The following is a 26,125-nucleotide window of genomic DNA, read 5'->3' as shown; positions in this document are numbered from 1 at the left end:
AGAATCTCTAAAAGTTAAAGTAAGTTTTATAAATTTAAACTAACGACTTAAACAAATATTCTATAACAAATACTGAACGTAAGAAGCTTCTCAAGTTTATTGATAAAACAAAAACATATTCAAAACAAGTTGAAAAATAAAACGGATCAGTTTTAATTTCTCCTAACAGTTTAAAACAGTTTAATATTGGAAACACAATTTTTTTTTAAAAAAGTTTGTGTTATTTAATAATCAATACCATAAAAAGTTTCACTTAGTAAGAAATTACCACTTGTAAAAATATTTAGTATTGTGTTTTTTATTGATTTTTAAACATCAAGCAAAAAAATATAGCCTTGCTTTACTTAAACAAGATAACAAACAGTTCACAACAAAAAAACGTATTGTTTAAATTACAATCTGAATTAGGAATGATCACAGAAAGTAAGTACTTTTCGTTTTCAACGTACAAATAGTCACAGTTTCGGGATTAAGTAAAAATAAAATAAAAACTGCAGTAAAATAATCATTTTATAAATGTTTAAACAAAAATAAATTAAACTAATTATCTGTTTCCAAAGGTATAATCCATTAGAATAGCAAAAAATAAGCTGTTAAAACAAAGTATAATTTAGATAAACTAATATCAATACAAGAATGTCAAACTAAAACTTTGGAAAATAAAAGTACACATAATAATAAATAAAAACTTGATTTAAAGTTTTTACTTGATGAAGAATGGCAATCATTTTTAATAGAATTAAAGTATTTAGTTCTGTTTTCATTTTCTTTTTTCCACACATCAAAAGTTTTCCACCTTTTTCTGCAATGTCCTACTTTGTTTTCTACACAGCTTTGATACTCATCCCAGCTATATTTGATACAAAGTAAACGGGTTTTAATTTTAACAATTCAATAATGAAACAAAAGTAATATAACAAATCAGATTTAGCGTTTTGATGCTGTAGCTATTAATAAAGAAGTTTATACTCATTTTGTTAAAAGTTTAAAAGTAATTCTAAAATTTTACTTTCAAACACTTTATTAAAAGACAATAAACTTGTTATCATTTATTTTCTTTTATTAGAGTTTTGTATATTGCAAAAGTTAAAAACTGTCTTATAGTAGTTTTACTTACCTTGTACAAAGAATAAAGCAACAATTTACTACTTAACGTTATTTTACATAGTGTAAATGAAGAAATATATTTGTATATGGTAAAGTTAGTTTAAAAAATATTATAGAAAATAGATTGTTTTTTAATGCTTTTTAAATTTAATTAAACTTAAGTTTAAATTTTAAGTCTTTGGTATAACGACTGTTACTGTCAAACCTGCACTCTATGTTGTTTGTGACGTTAACGCTTGTATTGCAACTTTCAAATGTGAACAGAACTGCCCTAGTTAAACATTCTTTTATCTCTCCTGAAAAGTTTAAAAACTGTTTTAAGAAAATTAAGCCTATAAGTTACACATACAAGTCAGTAAAAATACTAATAAAGTAGTTTTTGTTAAAACTTTTAACTTTGAAGTTCTTTTGAAAAACTTGTAAAACTCTATATATCTATATAATTATATCTAAATAAAAACAACAAAAACTGCTTTTTACCACAAAGTTCTTATTTTAAGTTTATTTTTACTTTTGTATTAATTAAAAATAGTTAAAAAAAAGTATAGCACTTACTTGTGTTTTTATCAACGCAGTTCATTTCTTCCCTTGTAAACCAGCCAGTTGCTTGGCTGTTCCAGATTTCAAAACTTTTCCAAACGTCTGCAGACTTTCCAACACACTTGTTAGATTTTAAGTTGACGCAAGTCTGTTGTTTAAAGCTTTATTTTGCCCAGTTGAAAAATTTTCTAGTATAAAAAGTTTTCACTATAAAACGAATTCAGAAAAAAAGGAAGTATAAAAGTTATTGAAAGTAAATTACAATGCGTTCAAGTTTGTATGTACAAATATTAAGTCAGGTTTTAGTTTTATGATGATATTTAATTTCTTACAAAACTTAACAACTTGTTTTTTCTATAATAAGTGTAAATATAACAAACACATACTACATTTAGTTATTTTAAAATGCTATCAAGGATAAATAGCGAAAGTGATGTAAACGTTAAGTTTTAATTTATATTGCTAATTATCTAAAACTTTAAAGGCAACGAAGTGTTTATAAGTTGTATCTATCTTTAAAAGAGGCTGTATATCAGGGTTTCCCAAATTGGACAACAATTAGTTAATCGGCAAAAAAGTTAATGGTTAATTAAATAGTAAAGAAGCAATATGAATATATAACAATGAGAAGCACTTTTAAAAAACTTATGTCAAGAGGAATTTAAGAGAATGATTTTAGGAAACCTTGCTGTAAACTAATCTGTAAGTAATTAACACCAGTGTAAAGGTAAAATACTTTACTAATACTAAAAAGTAATTAAGATGTTTGTGTATATTACTATATAACGTAGTTTTTTTATAAGTTTATAGTAAAGTTTATCTCAATTATGATAATGTAAACTTTAGGACATTTAAAACTTAAAAAAAAGTTACAACTACCTGATTTAAAAAGTAATTTGTAATTAAATTATTATAAGTAAAGTTTTTTAAAATTTAAACTAAAATATCCTCTGTTATTCGTGTAAATTAATCAATTCAAAGTAGTTTGTACTTTTTAAACTATACTTTATATACGTAAGACTTTGAAAAATTTAAAGCCTAAAGTTATCTAAGAAAAACTTAACTAAGTAGTTTACTAAAGTTATAAATTTTGAATTACCAAAATTATTCAACAAACCTTAAATTTTTTGTATCGGCATTCATTTTCGCTTACTGAGTCAAAAATAGGTATTTCATTTGAACAAATATCAAAAATTGTATAAGATTTGCAAGGGATCTCTGAAAAAAATATTTCAAAATACATGGTCTGTTTATAATACTAAAAATTGCTAAAAAAATAAACAAAAAAAGCTTTCTTAATCTATCCAAACTAAAAAACAGACGGAACAGTAGTTTTATAAAGATTTCATGTAGTTTTCAATCTGTTAGTTTCTCAAAAATATAACTTTTGGTAGTTGCTGAAGTTGAAAATGAAATTAAGTTGATCAAAGTCGTGTTTGTCGGTTTAACAGTCTGCATTGTTGTGTTTTGCAATTTACTTTCTGTGACAGTTTCAAAAGTTGTTTTATAGTAAGATGAAGAGAAGGTTTTTGGAGTTGTTATATTTTTTGCTTTAGAAGTTGACACAGTATAAGCAGTTGATGGTTCTGTAAAAATGTAAACGATTTAGCTTATAAAGTTTAGCTTTTATTAGTTTTCAATAACATGTTTTAGTAACAATTTAGTACCTTTTACACTAGTGTTTGAAGTTGAAATAGTAGTTGTCTGCAAATAGGTAGTACTTTCAATTGTAGTAAGATTTGCGTCTTTATCAGGAGCAACGTTATCAACTCCTATTTGTTCCATTATTGCTTTGTTGTCTTCAAACCTGGTTGTCAGCTGAGCAGTTGTCGTTTTCACTGTCGTTTCAGGTAAAGTAGTTGTTGTGTATTTTCTCGTCGTAGTTTTTGGCAGAGGGTTCTGCTCGAAGTGCAAAAGAGCGGCGACAGTTGATTGGAAGCAAGCATTTTGTGTGATAGAAACCCGTGTGTACCTGAAAATAAAATATTGAAATGTTTTTTTAGTTTTCTTTTATACTGGTCATATTGTTTTTTGAACGATAAAAGAAAAGCGGTCGAAAGGTTTGGTCTAAGGACCTGGTGTACAAAAGAACCTTTCAGTTATCGAGTCGTACACCATATGCTTATAAAGTTTCTTACGAGCTATTACACATAGTTTTTATTATTATTTTAATATTTAAATTTTTAGTAATAAAACAATAAATTAAACGAAATAAAAGAAAAGAAAGCTAAACACTTTATAATATAAGTAATTACAATACTCAAGAACCTAATAATCTGACTTTTCAACTTTAGATCTATTTCCTTAATCTAATACATCTAAAAAGTTTTTAATTTTAGTATAAAACATTTATTTGTTCAAAAAGTGCACTGTTTAGTTAAAAATAAGACTCAGAGTAAATTTAAAAATTTTTATACCAATTTACACAAGGTGAGGCTAAACCAAATAAAAAGAGGTACGTTTAGCTAAAATATTTATTTAGAAAATAACCGCTGATTAATTCTTATGTCTTCAAAATTGTCCTTGGAGTCAGGACCAGCCACTACTGCCCCAACAAGTACGTTTGGGTTCGGTGTTGGGGCTTTTAAGTAAAATTTACCGCATTCGCCTTCTGCTGGGCAAGAACTTAATCTGTTTTGAAGGTAAACAAACTAGTTTAATAGTTAGATATTAAATACTTTAAAAGCTTTTTTTATTTTAGCGATATTAATAATTATATAAACAGAAAAGCTAAAATACAAGCTAAATTATAATGTTGACGAAGAAAGAATATGTTAATAATAGATTGTTACAACCTCATTTTAATTGCAATAGAACTATTAAAACGATAAAAAAAGAGCTACAATTATAAAATTTTTAAAAAACTCTAAAAATGTTTCAGCGTAGTCGTTTGCTTATAAATGGTTGAATAAGTTATGAAGTGTATAGTTTTTAAAATGATTTCAGTAATTAAAAGTATAGTGAGATGGAAAACAGTTATTGGTAGTTAAAAGATTATTTTAAAACATAAAACTTTTTGTAAAACGTGTTATTCACATAAAGCCGGCTATTGAGTTAAGTTTACAAAACTAATTTTAGAAAACTAAGTTTATATAACGTCGTACAAGAATGTGTTAAAAAATAATATTTCGCTTTCTCAAAATATATGTGTCCTTCATGGCTCTTATGTACCTAGTACCAAGTAATGTATCATAATACTAACTTATGTTAAATAAAAAACTTGTACATTATAATGAAAAGCGCCAACTTGTGGTAAGGCTGTTTCGGCGGAACTGATCCGTACCCGACCATGTAGGAGCCTCTCCCCCCGTCCCCGAGCACGTACCGGACCTGCTGCCTTGCAAGCGACAAATAATCGTGAGGGTTGATGCCCGATTTGGCTGCCTGAACGCAGACTTGCGCCACACCGGAGGCGTGCTGTAGTGGAGTGCGGTTCGTGATGAACAACAATCCAAGCTTCGTGTATCTATTTATCAAGCACAAATGTTAACAGCACTTGCAAAACTATTGTTTTTTATAAAAGCTTTTCTCAAAAAAACTTACTTTCCATATTTGTTTCCTCTTAAAAACTGGTTGCAAAATCTTTCCACCGAATCCTTGTACTTTTGCTTTCCTGTGACTTGCCACAAAATGAGCTGGACTGCCGGTGTCTTTTCATCGTACGTGAAGCCGCTTGACAGCTCTCGGCTCTCGAGGTTAAACTCATCATAAAATGGCTGCAATGAATAGTTTCTCAATAAATTTTTATATAAATTTTATTAAAAGAATTGAGTTGTAGTCTAAAAAAAAGTTACTTCACACTAACATTAATAGTAAAAAACTTTTAGGAACTAAATACTTGAGTATAGTAAATTTTTTTTTTTGACAATAACTCAGTTAACCTCTGCAAACTTTTTGATATACTTTTCTTTACCAGTGGCCAGAAACAACCAACACGCAGCCCAGACGAGCTCGTCCCCGTAGCCGGAAATTGATCGGTAGTACGAAGCTGCTTCCGGTATTGACCTAAATTATGATAATGTTTTATTTGTTTAAACTTAAATTAACTTTTATTTCAACTAAAAAACAACTTTTGTACCCAGAAAATGTGTACTTTCTTATTTAAAAGTAATTAGAGATAAGTTTACTTCTTTTGGTAAAAGCTGGTTAAGAAAAGAAAAGATAGCTTAAAACACTTGGTTGTTCCTATTTAAATCGAGAAAAAAAAAGTGAAATAACTCTGTTAGCTAAAGTTTAAGATGGGTAGTTTAAGAAACTATAAAAGAATGTCAACAATTTAAATTTTTGCTTTATAATCTAAAAAAATTATGTATGTACAAAAACAACTAATAAACATAACAAAAAATACACAAACACGAATAAATAAAAAAGAAACAAAAAACTTAATTACCTAGCTTTGAAACTAAAAAAATATGTATAATCAATAAAACTGAAAAATTCCTTGAAAAACATAAGTTTCACAATTAATAATTTAATCTTTAAACTTTCAAAATTTTGTTTGACAGTTTGTTCTAGTTTGCTGCAGCTAGTTAAGCTTTGTTTATGTTCGGAAAGTAGTAGTTATATAGTTAAACAGCTTTTACATTGTAAGCACTTTTCAAGCATAAAATGTTACTACACTTATGTTGCGTCTAAAAGCCCACCTGTGATACTCTTCCCGGTGGGTCCTTGCAAACTCAAACAGCTTTTCAGCGTGTTTCAGAAGAACGTCGGAGTACTCCGAATCGTTGCCGTGCTTTTTGAAAACAATGGAAGAGGACGCCATCGCAGCCGCCATCTCTGCCACCAACTCGCTGCCGGGTTTGTTCTTGTCCAGTTTGAACGCGCGACGTTTCACGCTCGTCTTTTCCGGCTTGTTCCAGTACTTCTGTTCTAACGAAGGAACACCAACCTAGTTTGTGTTACTACTGTGAAATATTTTTTTAAATATTTTACTTTTCAATAAAGTTAAACAAGAGTGTAATTTCAAAAGGGCATTAGTTCGTGGTAGTCGTCAATTTACATGGTTAGTCATTTTTAAAAGATTGCGAATTTGGATTAAGTATAACTTTTGCCTAGGTATTATTTATGCGTAATTTACGTGTAAGTGAAAAATGTCTTTTAAATAAAAATCTATCTTATTCTTATCAGATATTTTTACAAAAGAATCCACAAACTAAATAAAAGTGACAACCTGTGGAATCATAGCGCAATATTATTAAAATTAGCACTAAAATTTATTTACAAGCTTTATTATTAAGAAGTAAAACTTAAAGTGTAAAATTATTTAGAATATGAAAAAAAAAAGTAGGATGTGCTAGTTACAACTAAGTAGAACATAGTACAACGGTATAAAAACAAATGTCAAAATAGTGCAAATATGCCAATAAATTATTCTTATCAACATAGAAATTAAGACTAATAATTACTCAATTAGTTCTGAAATACACTTAAACTGATAATGAGCTATGTTAAATAGACATATAACTATAGAACCATACCTGTCCATAAACAACGAAGTCTTCAACATGACACTTTATAAAATAGTCTGTTGTCCACTTGATAGCACGAAGAACTTGGTTTATTTCACCTGACATATTATACGAGTTAGCAAATTCCAAAAGCCCCCAATTCAAAACAGTCGTAGTAAAAGCCATGGGAAAGTTAAACTTTATAAAGCCACCATCATCAAAATATCCTCCACTAAAAAATAGAGAGTTTTTAATGTTAAACTAACTAACAAACACAGGTTTACATATTTTTAATAACTAAAACACCTTAATAAATGTATACAAAAATTTTATTAAGAGAAGTTGAAACATAAAATAAAGTCTGGGACGAGAAAAGGAAATGCGGGAAAGTCAAAGAGGGCCACCTTAAAAGACCTTAAAAGTCGAGACACCTGACGCTAGCAGCAATACACAAAGGAGATTTCCCCTGAGACCAACAGAGTGTGGTGAGCTGTTATAGGCTGCGAAAGCGATTGGAGCAGAAATCTAGTTCCGGCGAGGGGATCCGGTTTGTACGCATTCTGGTAGTGCGAAAGGCACGCACGAATTGAGCCTGTTTGCTTAAAACCTTAACTGGCTGCAACCACCAACTCCCGTGGTAGTCTAATCACTAAAAAATCAAAAACGCAAGCACGATACGGGTGTCTAATCCGTAGCTTCGACTACGGTCAGATTCCCATCCGGTGTTTTCTTATAATTTTAGCCGAAGCAAATAGAATATAAAACACACAAGTTTGTTATACTTTAAAATTATTAATTTAAAGAAAATTTATTCAATCAGAGATAAAAAAGTTTCAAACTGCAATAGATGTGTTTATATACTTTTTTAAATAAATATTTTTAGTTCAGTTTTAAAGTGTGAAAAGTACAGTGTTTTGTATTATTTATATTTCTGCATCTTATTTATTAGATTCTTGAATAATGTAGTAGTTAGACTTTGTTTTTAATCAAGTCTTAATTCTGATCGTTTTGCTTCTGAAAAATCGAATGTTGTAGTTTTTTTTTATAAATCTTTGAACAGAGTGTGTTTTTGGGATGAGTTTATGATTGAACAAACAAAATTTAAAGTTTAAAACTAGAGTTTTGGACTTAAGTCTATTTAAAGAAAAAATCAGCTGTTTTTTGAACCGATTATAACAAAAGTTGGAACAGTGTTTTATATAGTTGTCAAGAAATTGCTAGTTAATATTCTCTTGATCGACATTAAAGCATTTTAAATTTCTTGAACGCTCTCACCTCAAGTCTTCACCGTTTTCGCCAGAGTCGTTGACAAATGCGCTGTGCCTCCAAGAAATCCGATTTTCTGCAGGCAGCGAGCCGCTGCGTTGTGACTCGTAGAAAAGCAGAGACTTGTGCAAAACTTCACTCAAGTCGTGCTTGACAGCAAAAGAGTTGTTTAGGGCAGCCTTGAACTCGTCTGGATTCGGATCCGAATAAGTTTCTCCCGTCACCTATTTCAGTTGTTGTTGCTAACACTGTTCGAATACTTGATAAATAGTTCAGAAACTAATGATGCTTACTTGTAGTTGCAATATTCCGGCTGCTAGCGCTTGCACTCCCGCGTTGTGGAGGATGGAGACTTTGTTGTTTTCGTGCAGCCGATCGTCCTCAACAAAATTATCCCACCTAGTAGCAAGTTGGTTTGGTATTGTTTTATAAGTGAGTTTTTGAATAGCTTTGAGTACTTTTAATTTTAAACATTTAAGTATAAGTTATTTAACTTAAAAAAGAGACCAATATTTTATTTAAGTAATAATTTGCCAAACAAAGTTGTATTAACAAAAGGGATAACTGAAAAAAAATGAAAAATAAACTGTGAATATTAATAAACTTGTCTTAATTTCATAAACTTTAGTCAATAACGCCATAAAACTGTTTGAAACAATTTTTGGCGCTGAAAATTATAAAAAAACATAAAAACAAATAAATTTAAATTTTGATAAACGTTTATATTAAACCTGGCGTTTACCTGTCCGGACCGGAAACGACGGCTCCGTACAAAACGTGGGGGTTCGGTTCGGGTGACCTGGCGGCTTTCCACCCGCAGACGTCGGGGGGCGCGGGGCACGAGCTCGCCCTGTGGTTGGGTTTCCTCGGAAAGTTTTTGCCGAAGCCGACCATGTAGCTTCGACCGCCGTGACCTTTGTTGTGAAATGTTAAAACAAAAAATATTAAAAAAGATAGTTTACCGGTTGTAGTTGAAACTCTTTTTTTAATATGCACTTAAAATATTAGATAGTTTTTAAAAAATAAGGTACGTTTAATATCTAAAATATAAACATTTAATTTATATAATTTTAGAATAGCAGATAAAACCGATTAGGTTTAAACTAGTAGGTTTGGTCTTAATTATTAATTGTAAAGATCATCCAACTAGCTGCAAGCTTTAGTTTAACATAATGTATACAAACTAATTTTTATTTACCAATTACTAAGAATAAATCCATTAAAAAAAATATTTTTACTATTTTTATTTAAAAAAAGTTTACTTAAAACAAAAATATTCAAAAAAAAAAAAACGATGTAAAACCATTTTTAACGCTATATGCCTAAATGTGCGCTACGCTTCACTGAACAGTCGCTAACAGAACACACCTAAGATATACAAGAGCTGGCGGTGGGCGAACAGCTGAAGGTTCTGCGGCAGAACGCCCAGCTTGGCGGTGAGTAGGCAGACGAAACCGGCGTTGGCGGCCTGCATGATCGGGCTCACTTCGTCCAGGTACAGCAACCCGCGAGGCGTGTAACTGGCGCCGCCCTTCGGCTGCATGTACAAGCAGAACCTGGTCGCCTCTTCGATGTAGACCGGCCTGGCAGAGAGTTGGTAAGAGTTTGACAAACAAAAATTGGTTGTAGCAAAAAAAAAAGTTTTTTTTTAGATCAATTATATATTACAAAATATATTTTATAAACATGTGTGCACCATAAAAATAATCAAGTCGGTTATAGCAATTTTTTTTGAGCTTAAGGTTTTTTTTTCGTTATCAAATCAAGATAAAAACAAAGAAGATTTGGAGTCTAACTTTTGTGTGATCTGTGCTAGCATAATGTTAACACCTATTTGCTTATGGTCCCAATCAAACTTGTTTCGATTTTTGTTATTCTTGTTACTCAGCAACAATCTCGTTCTAGCGTTTTCAAGATACTCTTTTTTATTGGTAGCTTTATACAGCCAAACTGCAGCCCAAGCCAGCTCATCATAATAGCCACTTGATCTGTTGTAATGTAATGATGTATTACGTTTATTCTATATAAGTTTGTAAACAATAAAACACTTTGTAAACGAAAGTGATGTTAAAAGCTAAACAAAAAGATTTACATAAAATTTTTGTATTAAATTTAACTAAAAAACTTTATGTTCTTAGTGTATTTTTTTTAGCTCAACTTGATAGTATTCATTAAAAAAACTGCTTTGTAAAATGTACAAAAATTAAATGTCAAACATAATTAGGAAGTTACTTGAAGTTGCTGGCAAATTTAATACTGTCATGATAAGTGGCTCTGTAGCGTTCTGCAAATCTGTACAACTTCTCTGCATGGTGCAAATAGTTCCTTGTCAACAAATATAAGATTAAACTTTTTAATTAAGCCTTTTTTCGAAATGTTAAATTGTTTAAGAAGTGTGCATAGTTTTATTTGGCTTATCTTAAAATTAAAATCACCTAAAACGGATACAAATTTGTTTTGTCTATCCTAGATCACAACTCAACTCATACTATTTTAACTGTAAGTTTTCAATGTTGTTATGTCTGACAAAAATGATCTTTTTTTCCTAAATTTTTACACCTAAGCTAACTCACTTTGCTTTTTCAGGTTTCGAGTCTTTCACGATTAAAAACGCAGCTGCCAAGGCCGCAGCGGTCTCCCCAGCCAGATCGGAACCCGGATTTCTTTTTGTTATTTTGAATGACGGACGGGTGTGGCCCATGTCTTCCGGTCTTCCCCAAAAACCAGACTCAAGTGATTCTAACGAAACCTTAAAGTAAAAAAAATATTTTATGAAAAGATACATTTTTGAGTATTCGTTTTCACATTACGTTAGCTTAAGTTGAAGTAAAATATTAAAGTTTAACTGACGCTACAACATATATGTTACTACACTACTAGCCCGAAGTAAAACGTTATCAAAAATTATTAAGCAAAAAAAAAAACATACTTAAAAAACTATTATTAATATCTAACTTGTCCAAAGTATTCAAAAGTGGAAACGTGGCACTTTACGAAGTAATCAGCGGACCACAGAACAGCGTTCACAGTGTCGTAGTATTGTTTAGATGCTTTGTAGGCAGTTTCAAACTCTAAAAAACTCCACGCCAGCAAAGTTGTGCTGAAAGCCATTGGAAACCCGTACTTAACGTAGCCTCCGTCTGAGAAATGTAGTAACTCTATATTTTAATCCTTAATGATTTACAGTTAAAGAAAAAAAAGCCAATGTTAGTAGTACGTTTGGTTTCAAAAATACTTAAAAACTAAACTTTTGTTTAAATTTTAAAAAATAATGCCTCTAAAAACTAGTAGTCATATCTTAGTTACAACAATGAAAGATCTAAAGCTGTTGAGTTTAAACTAAAACATGAACAAAATAATTACTGTCCTTACAACGATACTTGGTTGTATGAAAAACGTATTATAAAATGATGCACAAGCATATTAAAATATTAAAAAAACTTCTTCTTTGCACCTATGTAGTATCCCCCGGAAAGGTCCAGCCCGCGGTCTGATCCGTCGCGTATCGCCGAGTGCGATCTCCACGTGACGTCATCATTGTCGACGTCACTGGGAAGTGTTCCGCTTCGCTGCGCTTTGAAGAACTTCAGAGAGTGGCTGATGACTTCACCGAGGTTGTAGGCAAAGTTCAGGCTGGCTATGGTGGCCGGTGTGGTGGTGATTTGGTTTGGATGCATTTCCTCTCTGGTTAGATTTTAAGTTATTGTTTAAAAAAAAAAAACATCTTTTATCGCTTCATAAATATTTTACAACACCACTTAGTTAAAAAAAAAAAAAAAACCATAAGATTAACCTTGTTTTTAATTTTGAGCTAAAACTTTATAAAGTCAAGGTCGTTTGATTACAAAACAATTACTTTTTGGTGGTAGTAGTCGCAAGTGTGAGGTCCCACCAATGCAAACTGACTGTTGTGAACTCCTTCTCATACGTCGGTGTTGTGCTCAGTGTGGTGGTTTCAGGAGTTCTACAATTGTTACTCAAAAATTTTTCAGAAAAAAAAATCATTGTGATAGGTTGTTTTAATTTGTTTGATTTTTTATTAAGAATCTTTTGAAACTCTTTGTAAATTCTACTTAAAAGTAAAAGTTTTCTAAAGGTAAAGCTTATTCACGCAGTACTACATGTTTCATAAAAAAAAGTTACACATTTGAAATGTCACTAAGAGTGTTACGCATTAAGTTTAACTGGTTTTGTAAAATTTTATACAACTCCTTTTTCAAAACAAAAGTAATTTTGTTTTTAATTACTAGTGTAAAAAAAAGATAACTTATTATAACAAATTAACAAAAGTTGTTTAATAATATATTATTATGAAAAAAGTAGAATATTTCGTGATGGACATCGGATACATTGTTACTCATACGATCATTAACTATATTTTCATTGCACAAAAGTAATAAAGTAGAAAATATTGTAATGCATAAAAGCAAGTTTTATTTATTACCTTAAAAGATATCAATAAACTTTTATTTTGTTGCAACAAATAAAGAAAAAAAAAAGCTTGTAAGTTAGACGGATTATAAAGGAGAATTATTAAAGCTATTTAACTTTTTGATGATGTTAGATAGGTTGTTAACACAATTCAGAACTTTTAAAGTGTTTAGAATTCGTAAAAAATTTCTTAAAACTAAATTTATAGCAAACACAACTGATAACGTTTAATATTTTTTTTAAACAGCCTATGCAGATATCAACAAAAACACTTAAAATAATTTTTTCGTGTCTAACAAAAGCTATTATCTTTAGTATCTATGTGAAATTATTTATTACTCAAGCAAAGGGTTCATAAAAAAAAACATATAAAACTTTTAAATTTGGCTTGTTTTTTATTGCAATAAACAAACGGTGGTAATGTGAGGGCAGTTTGGTTCAAGTCGCCGCCAGTGCCGCGCATCAACCCCTCATGAACTGTTTCGTACTTGTCCTTCAGAGCTATGAACAGCACCTGCGCTATGGGAGGCTCCTGGTCTTCTTCGAGTTCTGTAATCCAAAAATTTGTAGCTTGAAAATAAAGGGAAGTTTGAAAACAAAATTGTAGAGCGATTAGACAAATGAGTCATTAAAGTATGACTTCTTAAATAGAAATCTAGAGGTTTGAATGTAAAAACGCTCACTTGCTTGAAACCTCATTTTTCTGTACCCGAGTGCGTCAATGTCCAGAAACTTGTTGTGGTTTAAAGGAAGGACTACAAAAAGTTTCCCACCGTAGTGACTGCCAGCTAAATAACCTTCATGAAACTGTAATAATAAAAAAACGTTATTGACTTTTATGTTTTCAAAAAGTGCCAAGAAAACAGCGCATAAAAAGGTTTTTGCAGTTCAAAAAAACCCTAACAAAAATTTTTTAAATTAAAATATATATAACATCAACTAAAGTAATTAAAAAAAAAAGTTAGTAATTTTTAGTTGATATTAATATAATAATCCATGATTGTAGATATTTATAAAAAATTTGAGAGGTAATTGTATTTATCATAACAATTTCATGTTGAGCGAATGTAAATATAAATTGTTCCCCTTATATATTTAAAAACTTAATTTAAACTTTTAATGAAATAGAATAAATGTGTAATATAGATTTTCAAAAGTTACACAAATGCAATTAGATACTACCTAAAAGTACCACCCATTGTTAAATTTGAAGATTTTTATTCACTTACAATATTTGTTTAATAAAAACATGATTTGATTCATTCGTAAACAAATAACCTACTTATACAAGTAAATTCTTAATAAATTAAAAGTTTCAACTTTAGGTAACCTTGCCTGTAAAAAATTAACCAAAAAAAAAAACAAACCTTGAAGCCTGAAACTGGAACGTCGAACTGGAAGTAGAAGACCCACCCGAACCTGAACTTGCGCACAGCGGGGATCCGAACCGACCCTTCGAAGCCTCCCGGCCACTTTATTTCCACTTTGTAGTCTGCCAGCATGACGTCACAAACTGCTGTGTTGATGAACCCAATGATAACAATTATGACGTAAAAGGACCATGACGTTTTAGCTTTGACGTTTTTCTTTTTACAGTTCATCAAATTTGTTGCATCGTAGTAAGAGTAAGGTGCTAAACTTTGTTATGAGAGGTTTGGCTTTTAACGTTTTTGCTTTAAAAATCTCGCTGAAATTTGTAGGTAAGTATCAAAAATTATTTTTTTGTCTTGAAAAACAAAATAAGTTGATGTATTTACCTTCGTCAAAAAAAAAAGCCGTTCAAACAAAACTATTCTTTTAAATCAAGATCTGGCTGAGCTCGGTAGATAATTTGTTTTAAAATCAATTAAACTCAATTTTCATATTTTTTACAAGATTTAAAATTAAATAAAATTGAATAAGTTACACAAAAGCAATAACAGAATGTAATATAGTTTAATACTGAAGTTTTTGTTAAAAAAAAGTTTGATAATCTTGTGTGCAGTGCACATTATTTTTTAACTATTATTTTGTGCTCCGTTTAAAAAAAACAAAAAACAATTTCTTCTTAACTAGTTTATTTAAAATTCATTAAGAATAGTTGTTAAAAACTTAAACATGCCTAAAAAAATGAGTTCAACTTTGTTTAATCAGAAATTAATAACAACAAAAGAAATAAAATGAAAACCAATCTTAAAAAAAACATTCTTTGCTTTGCATGGTTAAAGTATAATAAAACCTTTTATTAATTATATTAATTTTTAATAAAAGCTGTTTCTATTGTAAAATTTAGTTTGAACTTTTTTCTTGTTTTTACTTACAAACTAAAACAAATGAAGTACAAATACATAAGCAAACTTCTTAACTTAAAAATTATTGTAAAATATTTGGTTTTGTTTGTTAAAAAAAAATTAAGATAAAAACGTTACACATTACTTTCTTCTATGCTTACTACAATAAACTAGCTTTGTTTTTGGTATCTTGAACTTAAGAAGGTAAGATTTATAGCCTTAGGCGCAGAAACTATTGCTATTAAGTTTTGTCTTAAAATATTCTCATACGAAAAGTAACAGTTATAGCTTTGATAATGGTGTTTAAAAGTTTTATTTATTTTTAACAAACAAAAAGTTTTTTGTATAAATGTTATACGTTAAAAGCAATAGGATATTTTCAAAGTCTAAATATTAATTTAAACAACTGTTAATTTGTTTTCAGAGCAAAGAATCTGTTCTAATGCACAAAAATATAGATTATCAACATAAAACATAATCAAAAAATTTTATAAGTAAGTATTTGTAGATAACTAATGAAACTTTGTTAAAATATTATTATCATTTTATTATGTGTTTAAGATGAAGAAAACAAAATTTTATAAATTTTATAGCTTTAAAACTACTACCATAACAAAAAAGATTTAGTTACTAGATTTTATATAAACATTTCGCAAACATTTTTAAATTTTGTGTATGTTGTATAAGTTTAATTTGAGTTAAAACAAACTTAAATATATTATAACACTGAACACTGTTTAAAAGCAACTGATTTAAAATTATAGTTTCAGAATAATCTTAAAAACTCTACTGCTGGTTTTTTTTGTTTAGTTTTTAGATTTTTATCATTTTAGAAAAGTCGTTTTATACTAATGGAGTTAATATAGGCCTAAAATAAATGTTGATTATTTTTATAATCACAGCTATCAAAATAAATTCAATTTAAAATTATAGTAAAATTATTGATATTTTTTTTTATAGATTTTATTGTTAACTTAAAGTTTAGTTTAAAAATATCTATTTTAGTTTATGTAGGGTACTAAACCATGTTAATTTTAATTTACATCTATTCAATTCATATTTTGATTCAGTAATATTAGTTTTTGCAATTAGTTTTTTTACCAGTTTTTTGTAATTAGCTTTAAATTTGTTCAATCGATTAAGGATATAATGTTAAAGGGAACAGCTCAAAACTACGCTGGTGAAATATTTGTGAGTTTAAAAAAAATTAAAACTAAATTATTAACAGGATAGTACTTTCAGTGTCAAGGTTTAGATCAGGAGTCGGCAGCCTTTTAAATTTTGCGGGCAAATTTTCCTAGAAAAGCTTGCTAAGGGACCGCACTGTATAAAAATGGTCTTCCGTGGGCCACGGTTATTTAAAAATATTTGTAGTAGTTGTAATAATAAAAGCATTCTTTAAACCAAAAGTGTGATAAAGTAAGCAAACGTAGAGCACTAGGAATAAGTAATTATTAAATTAAGTACCTCGAGGGCTGCATATTTTGGCTTTTAGGACCGCTTTTGGTCCGCGGACCGCAATTTTCCGACCCCTGGTTTAGATAAAGGATCAGGGACAGTGATAACAAACTAGTCATTACTAGTTGAAAAATAGCTGTCAAACGCGTAAAGTATCGGTGAAAAACTCTGCAAGTCTAAAAATTTACCTTGTTTAAGGTATATATCCAAAAAATTTGGCAGATAGGCTTTACGCAAACGTCTGAATTTTTACAATTAAGCTATAACGAGTATAATAGTCAAGTTAAAAAAGCTAAAGTAAATATAAAGCTAAGTAGTTTGAGTATATTTAAATAATGATATATTCAATAGTAGTTATTAAGTAGTATGAACTCAAATAAACAAGTAAAGACATATTTCTTTTTTCTAACTACCAATTTATAAAAAAAATAAATAAGTCATGTTTTTTTGTTCTTACAAACTCTAAAATAAAGAATGCAATAACTTGCTCGTTTTAAATAAAATGATATTGCATAGAACTATAAAAAAGCAAAAAGGGCCATATAGAACACGTAAAACCAAAAATTACACTTGTTTCCTCAATACTTATTTATAGCAGTTTTCATTTTAACGCTGACTTTGATTAAACTTAATTTACGAATAATCATAATTGTTGCTAAATAAATCCAAGTTTAAAAAGTATAAAAAATTGATAAAAAAGTATACCTTGCAGCCAAATCAAGGCCAGCTCTTGCTTCTTATTCTGTTCTAAGTACAACAGATAAAGATCTTATGACCAATAAATACAAGTTGTTTAGTTTAAACGATGTTGCTTAAACAGCCGTATAGGTCAGAAGTCGAAGCATTTAGAAACTAGAATCAATAAAAATGTTCCTAAAAGTGTTAAAAATCATGTTTATAACCAGCTAAAGGCCGTGAACAACTCACAAATTAATGTATTATTAACAGCTAAAAGTTTGTTAAACAAGCAATTTTGAAGGAAGAGTTATTGTGAATTAAGTATTAATATATAAAGAAAACAATCTTTTCAAATTAGATAAAACGGAAGCTTTATTTGCTTATATATACATAGCAAAGTTCAAACAATAAGATTTTTACTAAACAGTTTTTTATTTAGTTAAGCTACTTTTTATATTTTTTGATTATTTGTGTGTGCTTGACTTAACAATAAAAATCACTTTTTGTTTTGCCGGATCTTGGATCAAGTAGATCACTGTTTAATACTTAAGATGTATACATGGTTACCGGAAACAATATAAAATAACTACTAAGTTGATAGTTTAAAAAGTTTATTTTCCAATTATTTTTTAATTGAACTAAGCATTTATTGCTATGAACAGCAGAGTGGACTTAAAGATTAAATAAACATTATAAAAGGTTTTAAAGTGTATATTACGTATCAAAATAGATACTTTACGATATGACAAGACCATTCTATTAAAAAGAAATAAAAGACAAAGAAAAAATATGTATATAATTTTTCTACCCACTGTTTAGTTTAACTGTAAGTTCTAAAATAGACAAACACATTTAAATTTAATTATCAAATCCTTTGATGAAAACAATCCATATAAAAAATATTCTACCGCAACACAATTGAAATATCATACACTTGCACAACTAATTTTAGAAGCAAAATAACAACAATAAAATTAAAAAAAAGACAATATAAACAATAAAAGTTATACAAAAGATAAACTTTTTAATTCCCCCAAAGAACCCTGCCCTTTATCAACCAAGGCCGAGTTTCTAACATAATCTATAGAGCAAAAGTAACATCCAATAAAGAAACCAAACATTATATTTAAACAAAGATATAGGAACCTTAAAATCTTCATTAACTACCATTAATAAAAGACAAACAACAGAACTGGCAAACTACATTTGGAATTTAAAAGATAATATTACAGACTATAAAATTAAGTAGGAAATACTAAACAGGACAAAACCAAAATTTTATACTAAATTAGGCTGCAGACTTTGCAAGTTAGAAAAAATCAAAACTGATAAATAAGACAAGACCATAACACTAAACAAGAAAAGCGAAAGAAAAAATATAATCATTCATTATCAAAAATGTTTTTTTAGCAAAATCAAACCTAACTAAATATCAAATCAAATTGAAATTAAGCCAAGCACACGAGCAGTTTAAAACATTTTTTAATACAACCTTTCCTTTCCATACTTTGCAAAATTTTTAACAGCAATCACTTTAACTTTTTTTAGATACACAAATTCTTAAACCGGTAACAAAACTAAAGTCAGTGTATTTTTTAAATTTAGCTTACTGCACAAAAACCTTCATTATCACTACGTCATAATACTTAAGAAAATTTCAAATTTTAAATTTCTGTAAAACGTGTTTAATAAACTTAAGCTTTACTGAGGAATAAATGAGGTAGAAATATATTATACGAAACGGCTGTATAAAACTGTTGTTATATAACTAGTTAGATAAATAAATATATATATTTATATTTATTTACAGCACAGCTAAATTTTACCCATACTTGTGAACTATAAATCGTTTATATAATAAGTTATTTTTAGTACATATATGTCTAAACTATTTTAAAGAACAATCAGTTAACTTGGCTACTGTGTATATTAATTACAAAATAAATTATATCTCGATAATTAAAGACCATACCAAAAACGTATTAATTTAGAAGCATGTATATTTAAGACTTTTTGGGAGCCAAATTAAACGAAACACAGTTAAATAAAATCATATTATCTTAAATTCATTAAAATTTACATTAATTTAAACTTTTTGAACCAATAAAGTTGTTTTAACTATTAAAAGCAAGTTATCAAGAAAAAAGCACTATATAGTTTACTTGCTTTTAAGTATTTTAAGTTAAGTAGAAAATGTTAATTAGGAAATGATTCAATAACTTTAAATAAATGTATGAGTTTTAAATGGCTAAAGTACTTATATATAAGTTTATAAAGGGAGTTTAATTGTTTTGATAATAATCAATTTGAGAAAGATTCAAATAAGTTGAAATTGTTTATAAAATTTTGTTTTTGTAAATTTACATGACTTGTAGTACAGTGACTTAACACATTTTATTAACTATAGTTTCATTAAATACTTTTATATACCTATGCAAATACTTTTTACGGATGTTTTATATATAATACAGTTACATAATATTATTAAAAAAATTAAAGCTTTATTAATACAATACATTATACTTTGCAACTTATACTAAACTCTGCATTTTTATCTGTGAAAATAAATGACTAAAAGCAATAACAGTGACTAAACTTCCACTGATTAACCGCTTGCTTAGTCTCGGTTTAAATATAATAAAAAAGTAGTCAGCATTTACTGAACTTAAAAAATATATATAAAAAAGTTTTGTCAAATAAAGTTATTTTTTTGTTTTAATTGTTTTGTAAATTAACCTATATATTTATGCACATAAGTGCAAAATATCAGCTAGTTTTAATGTTTAAACTAACTGTAATCATATAGAAAAAGTTGTAGAACTAATAAACTTAAACTATAAAAACTTTTGTACTATTGAGTCTGTTTTTGTAGTAAAAATTAATAGAGTACAAAACTTATAGGTATCTAATACATAGCATACATTTTGTATATTATAAGCTTTTCTTATTATACAACAGGTCTTATGAACAAAATTTTTAAGAATAGAATTTTTTGTTGTGCTCGATTACAAACTACACCAATTGCTTTATTATTATATTTATGTAAATAATATAAATATTTACAGGTATTTCAACATTTTGAAATAAAAAACGGTAGTTGTTAGCTATTAATAAACTTTTTTTTTGAAATACATAACTTTGTTCTTAAAATAAACTAGTTTGAAGTTTGTTTTAAACCAATTGCAATAGAAAAAAAGTGCAGTTTAAAAAGTAAAACGTCTGTAAATTTACCAGCTACTGATTGCACATCGTAAAGCAGCCAGTTATCTCAACCGTAAAATTTAATGAAATTAAATCAGCTTTCATGATTTGCAAGTTCGTTATTTTTCACAACGCGCCCCCCTGGTTCTTGTACCAATCGGTGTTCACGATTTCCCCCACTTCGCTCCTCACATCCGGGTCCTTCTCCAAACACATCATCACCACCTCCTTTTCCTCTTCCCTCAGCCGCTTCACCCCGTCCCTCAGCCCGCCCTCCAACTTGTCCATGAACCACGCAAAGTCCCGGTCGCTGTGATCGGGCCGGTGCCACCTGTACTCCCCGGCGTGCACGACGATCATCACGACACCTAGCGCCCACACGTCGCACTTGGCCGGGCACCGGGGCATCCGCCAGTGGCACTCGGGCGACTTGAACGAGGTGGTTCCCCTCGTCGTGCCCGCGAACATCTTCACGCCATTTTCGAACTTTCCCGCCATCTCAAAGTCGATGAGCTTCAGCGTTAGCTGACCGGTCACCATCATGTTGGCCGGCTTCAGGTCTCCGTGGAAGACGGACTTGGAGTGCAGATAACGGACGGCGTCGAACATCTGGCGCAGCAGGGCTTTCGACTGGCGCATGAACAGCGCCTTGCTCATCCTCTTGACTCCTCTCAAATACTTTTTCAAGTTGCCCTTGAAGCAGTACTCCACGAAGATCTCCGATGTGAAGCTGTGAGCCCACGAGTAGCTTGTCGAGTGGGCGAACATCCTCACCACGTTCTCGTGCTCGACCTCCTTCAGCATGTTCTTTTCCCTGTTCAAGCTCTTGCACCTCTCCTCGCCGCAGCTCTTCTTGACCAGCTTCAGCGGGACCCCTTCCAGCTGCACCAGCTCGATCCTGTACCTCCCGTTGCGCAGCTCGTCGATCACTTTGAACTTGATCTTCGACCTCCTGCTCTTGTGGAGCTCTTGCAGCTCGCGCGTGTGGAAGGTGATCTCTTTTTTGTAAAGGCACATTTGCTCGTTTTACTGTCAAAGCTGCAACCAATTTAGTATGGCTACAAAATTTTTAACACTGTAGTTGTTATACCAATTGTCCAATGTTAAACTGGTTTATTTAGTAAATGTATAACACAAGTTGGCTACACAAATCTAGCAAAAATAAAAATAAAGTTAAAGCGTGCAACAATCATTTGCAGTAAAAAAATAAAGCTTCGTTATTTACAATTTAAAGTTTTTTAGAGTTAGGTTTATATATAAAGTAGAACTTGACGTTAAGTAAATGATTTTTTTAAACTTTTTATAACTAGCATAGAACTAAAAGAAAATTTTATTTAAGTTGTATTAGTTACAGATACTTTTAGTTTTTTAAGTATTTTAAACCTATGTGTCAAATTAGTACTTGTTTCAAAACATTACTCAGTTAAATATGATGAATTTTGAACTTGCTACGTAAAGCTTTAAAATATCAACTTTTTGTTGCTATTTTACTTACTACTGTTTGAAATAAAAAACTATCTAATAAGTTTCATTCGTAAAAAAACATAAATATAATCTAAATATTCAAACTTAAGTACTTCAAAGTTTATAAGTTTACTTAAAAAAGTTCACTTTCAGTTAAACTGAATAGTTTAGTTCTTTATCATTAAGATTAATTGAAATACAGTTTTTGACTTAAATATACTAGTTAAATATTTTTAATTATAAGTTATTATTTAAAGAATAAAAAATATTTAGTCAAAGTTTTTTGCAATCAAAGTACTCATTTTTCTTTTACTTCAATATATAATAACGTAATACTAAAAAACTCTACTTATTCTAAGAGTTAATGATAGTAACATAATTTTTGAACTGTTAAAATTAATAAAATAAAGTATTAAAGTAAGTTTATTTACAACTTGAAACAGTTAGTTTAGAATTTTATAGTGTGCTATGTGAAAACATAGTACTTGCACCTACGTAAAAAATGTATAAAAAACGGAAACTCAATAAAAGAAAAAGTTAACAGATTGGTTACATTTACACTCAGCTTGTAAGTTAGTATTTTAGTACTATATAAAAATTCAACTATAAAAACTGCATATTTAAATTCTTAAGTAATTAATGATATAAAATTATTATTTTGCTCAAGTGTCTTTGCCACTTTAATACTTTTAAACTGAAAAAAAAAACAATTAAGAATTTAAAACATAGGAAAATAACTGTTTTTTTTTTAAAGTTTTATAGCTTAGCTTTAGAAACTATTTGTAAAGCTATAGAGAATACCATTATAAAAGAAAAAAACATTCGTTGTTTTAGTAACTCAAACTGGTCATTTATCTTTTTAGGTTAAACTTAGACAACCTTTACTTAAGTAGATGTTAGAAAAGTTTTTTGTAAACCATTTGGTTGATTCTAAAAAAAAAAACCAAACAGTTTTTATTTTGTTTTTAGTTAAAATTTTAACTAGCATAACGTAACGAAAAAAAAGTATGGTAGTTGAAATTAATAAATATTATTTATGAACAAAGTAAATACTTAAGATCTAACTAGAGTTTTTACTTCAAGTAGGTAGCAAACGGCATAAAGTTAAATAAATATAAGTATTCTTTTTTTTATAGTTTAGCTTGTAAGCAAAAATGCCATAGTCTGAGTTATACAGTTTTAGGGGTTTTAAAACAACGGTTTCTTAAAGTTCAATCGTCATACTTCTAGACTTAAATACAAATAGGTAACAGTTTTAGAAAATAACCTTAACTATATATTTCCTCTAAAAAACATTTACGTTAAATTTTAAAGTAATTGTTTTAAGTTTAAGAAATTAATTATTTAGGAACTATATAAATATATTAATTACCTAACCGCTTTAATGACTAATTTACATTCTTCTAAACCAGGGGTCGGCAAGTAGTTGGTGCTCGCGTGCCAAATTTCAAGTTTCCAAAATCATTGCGGGCCGCAGTTTTAATTTTAGTGACATTTAAATAAAATTTTGGTTTTAGTTTTAGTCACACTAAAGAAAGTATTACTTTTATTCAATTTATTACTTTAAATGCTCATTTAAGTTACGCATATCTGTTCGATTATAATTTATTTTAACTAGTATAATCAAGGCTTAATCAACTATGTAATATCTTAAAAACTTAATAAGTTACTTAATATTTTTATTATTTTACTTAAGACTCTATTCTCTATAAATACAAGACTTGAAAAGCATTTATGGGTCGTTTTTATACATTTATTATATTTTGAACCACTTTTTCATAACAAAAAAAATTGAAAATATTTGAAAAAAATTGTGAAAAAAGTCTAGACACGCCCTTGCTAGCGTGTTTGTTTGGCAAACCTGTTCAAAATAAAGTTTACAAAACAAAAAATTACGAAGTTTATTAACAGTGAATTTAAATAAAAAATAAAAAAATTATAGTAAGTCAGCTTTAATGAACAAATAAGTTTCTTTAACATTTTTAACGAAAGTTCAAAGTTTACTAAGCCGTTAATAGAGTAGAAAAACTTATTTTTTACTGATCATTATAGTAATTATTAAAACATGCAAAAATTGTTTAAATTCCAGGTTTTATTAGAAATTCTCAAGATTCAGGCTCTTCGAGATTTTATTAGCATAAGTTGTCTAATTAAAAGGTTTTCTGGAATTCAAAGTTTTTTTGGCAACACTGATTGTTCAAAGTTATATGTATACAATTAATATAAAATAAATTTTAAATTATCAGCTTTAAGACGTAACTTTTAACATATACTATAATCGAAATCAAACTGTAAGTTAAACAAAACTTACATCATAACTTTACTTTGCCTCTTTTCAAAGCAAAACATCCAGCCTGAGTGAATAAAAACTGGGTAGCTGTAAAATTTGCACAAGCGTACAAAATTGCACGAAGATACTTATGCACGGAGACATTTTTGCATGGTTTGATTTTTTTTTGATGAGTCATTTATTAATTCTAATTAATTAATTTATTTATTAGTTGTTTTTACTATCACTGTTACCCCTACCCTTACCCTCGGTCAGTAACTTTTTTTAAAAATTATTTTTTTTCTTAATCATTATTATTTTTTTTACTATCACTGTTACCCCTAACCCTTACCTCGGTCGGTAGCTTTTGTTTTTAATTAATTAATTAATATTTACGTATTCTACTTAAAAAAAGTTTTTATTAACTATTTTTTATCTTTACTATCACTGTTACCCTTAACCCTTACCCTGGGTCAGTGACTTTTTTGTTTCATTTATTTTTTTTATCTCTTTTTTTTACTCCCGTGCAAAATTGTAACTCGTGCAAAATTTACCCTTAGTGCAAAACTTTCTTCGTGCAATTTTGTGCCATCGTGCAATTTTGTCTTCGTGCAACTTAGTAACCTCGTGCAATTTTGTCTTCTGGAATTTTCATCCGTTTCACTAAAAACTAGCCTGATATTTCAGAATGAAAAAAGCAATTCAAGCCAAAAACTGAAAAAATGCCTAAATTGGCATGAAACTTGAAAAATGTTCAAACTTTCCTGACTTAGTCTGAGTTTGTGGCAATGTTTAGTTGTTGATTTGCTTCATTTTGAACTATTTTGATTAAAAATATATAAACTTAATAAATTTACCATCCCTAAATCTAGTTTGTATTAATATAGGTAGTTCCAAAAAACAGCGTCTGTGTATTGTAGTGTGCAATGCATAGGAAATAACTTATTTTGCAAAAAAAAACTATTAATTGAAAAATAAAAATGTACACCCAACAAAATTTATTTTAATTTATGTCTTATTTATGTTGTTATAAATGTGTCTGTACACACTTCGATATAACATGTAGAAATAGTTATAATAGAAAACTTTGCATAAAGTACACTTAACCTAACTTAATTATTAAACAAAAAAGTGGTTTGAAATATGATCATCATCGTACATTGGTGTGCCTGGAAATTAAATTAAATTACAAAGAAAAGTTCTAAATATTCAAAATGTTTCAAAACCAAATTAAAATAAACTTTATTTCGTATTACTTTATTATTATTATTGCAATTTATTTTAAATGTTTTTATGCACACTCAAGTATAACTTATAGTGATAAAACATCTATAAAAGAAACCTAGGTATAAAATACATGTTAAACAAAATACCTAAACTGTCAAGAAATGACATTTTAGTTAACTACTGTAAAAAATTGAAAACACTTGCACTTAGTTTATTTACTAAAAAGGTATTATATACAGGATTGCCAAATATTTTTGGTAAATTTTATCCAGGTTTTCAAAAAGTCTTCCAGTTTTTAAAGTTACACGTTTCTCACGATCTGTTTTTAGTCAAAAATTATGTTTAAGATAAAAAAAAGTGTTAAATAGTATAATGACATAGATAAGATATCGTAAAGCTTCTTTAAATGTGTTTTTTGTTAAAAAAAATGACGATGACAAAATAACCTTATCTATACAATAGGTTTTTTGTGTCATTAACATGTAAAAGTTATCTAAAAATCAGGGTTTTTCCTGTTTTTTTTCAGTGATTTTTTTTTTAATTCAAGGTTTTTAGTAGTTTAAATTCAAAATTCAAGTTTTTTTTCACAATTTCAAGTTTTTTGTCAACCATGTATATCACTAACTTACTAAATCCAAGCATTTTTTGCATTCTTTTTTTAGAAAATAACTTGCTGTTGTACGAAGAAAGTTATTATAAAACTGAGAAAAACTTAATGTTCAAAATTTTATCTGTCTTTTTCACATTTTTAAGCAAAAGATTTT

At 28.9% G+C, this 26,125-nt stretch overlaps 2 protein-coding genes across 2 annotated transcripts; both read right to left on the bottom strand.

Moving 5' to 3' along the window:
- Positions 1-264: 264 nt before the first annotated feature.
- LOC145840151 (uncharacterized) lies at positions 265-14,471 on the bottom strand. The gene is made up of 25 exons (XM_082947299.1): positions 14,162-14,471; positions 13,478-13,601; positions 13,208-13,343; positions 12,220-12,327; positions 11,818-12,047; positions 11,319-11,503; positions 10,937-11,112; positions 10,596-10,688; positions 10,160-10,351; positions 9,732-9,946; positions 9,106-9,277; positions 8,657-8,762; positions 8,373-8,587; positions 7,128-7,329; positions 6,291-6,538; positions 5,529-5,652; positions 5,191-5,363; positions 4,895-5,113; positions 4,138-4,278; positions 3,315-3,619; positions 3,033-3,233; positions 2,765-2,865; positions 1,663-1,795; positions 1,313-1,403; positions 265-850 (listed from the first exon to the last, which is right to left on the bottom strand). The coding sequence occupies exons 1-25, from the start codon at positions 14,393-14,395 to the stop codon at positions 640-642; spliced, it is 4,335 nt and encodes a 1,444-aa protein (XP_082803425.1). The 5' UTR covers positions 14,396-14,471; the 3' UTR covers positions 265-639.
- Positions 14,472-20,527: 6,056 nt separating this feature from the next.
- Positions 20,528-21,418, bottom strand: LOC145841337 (serine/threonine-protein kinase Chk1-like). The gene has a single exon (XM_082948697.1). It carries the CDS (start codon positions 21,416-21,418, stop codon positions 20,528-20,530), a length of 891 nt encoding a protein of 296 aa, XP_082804823.1.
- Between the last annotated feature and the right edge of the window lie 4,707 nt (positions 21,419-26,125).

Source organism: Thalia democratica, chromosome 7 (assembly GCF_965202585.1).
Source record: "Thalia democratica chromosome 7, ktThaDemo2.hap1.1, whole genome shotgun sequence".
NCBI classification, from domain to species: Eukaryota; Metazoa; Chordata; class Thaliacea; order Salpida; family Salpidae; genus Thalia; species Thalia democratica.
This window is presented reverse-complemented; position numbering and strand designations above follow the sequence as displayed.

What these genes read in the sequence shown, in the direction of transcription:
- LOC145840151 (XM_082947299.1), bottom strand. Translation starts at nt 14,395, where the DNA reads ATGAACTGTAAAAAGAAAAACGTCAAAGCTAAAACGTCATGGTCCTTT. An exon ending in ACTGCCCTCACATTACCACC is followed by an intron (nt 12,328 to 13,207) that starts GTTTGTTTATTG and finishes TAACAATTGTAG; the next exon opens with AACTCCTGAAACCACCACAC. An exon ending in CTGCGTTGATAAAAACACAA is followed by an intron (nt 1,404 to 1,662) that starts GTAAGTGCTATA and finishes TAAACTTTTCAG; the next exon opens with GAGAGATAAAAGAATGTTTA.
- LOC145841337 (XM_082948697.1), bottom strand. Translation starts at nt 21,418, where the DNA reads ATGTGCCTTTACAAAAAAGAGATCACCTTCCACACGCGCGAGCTGCAA.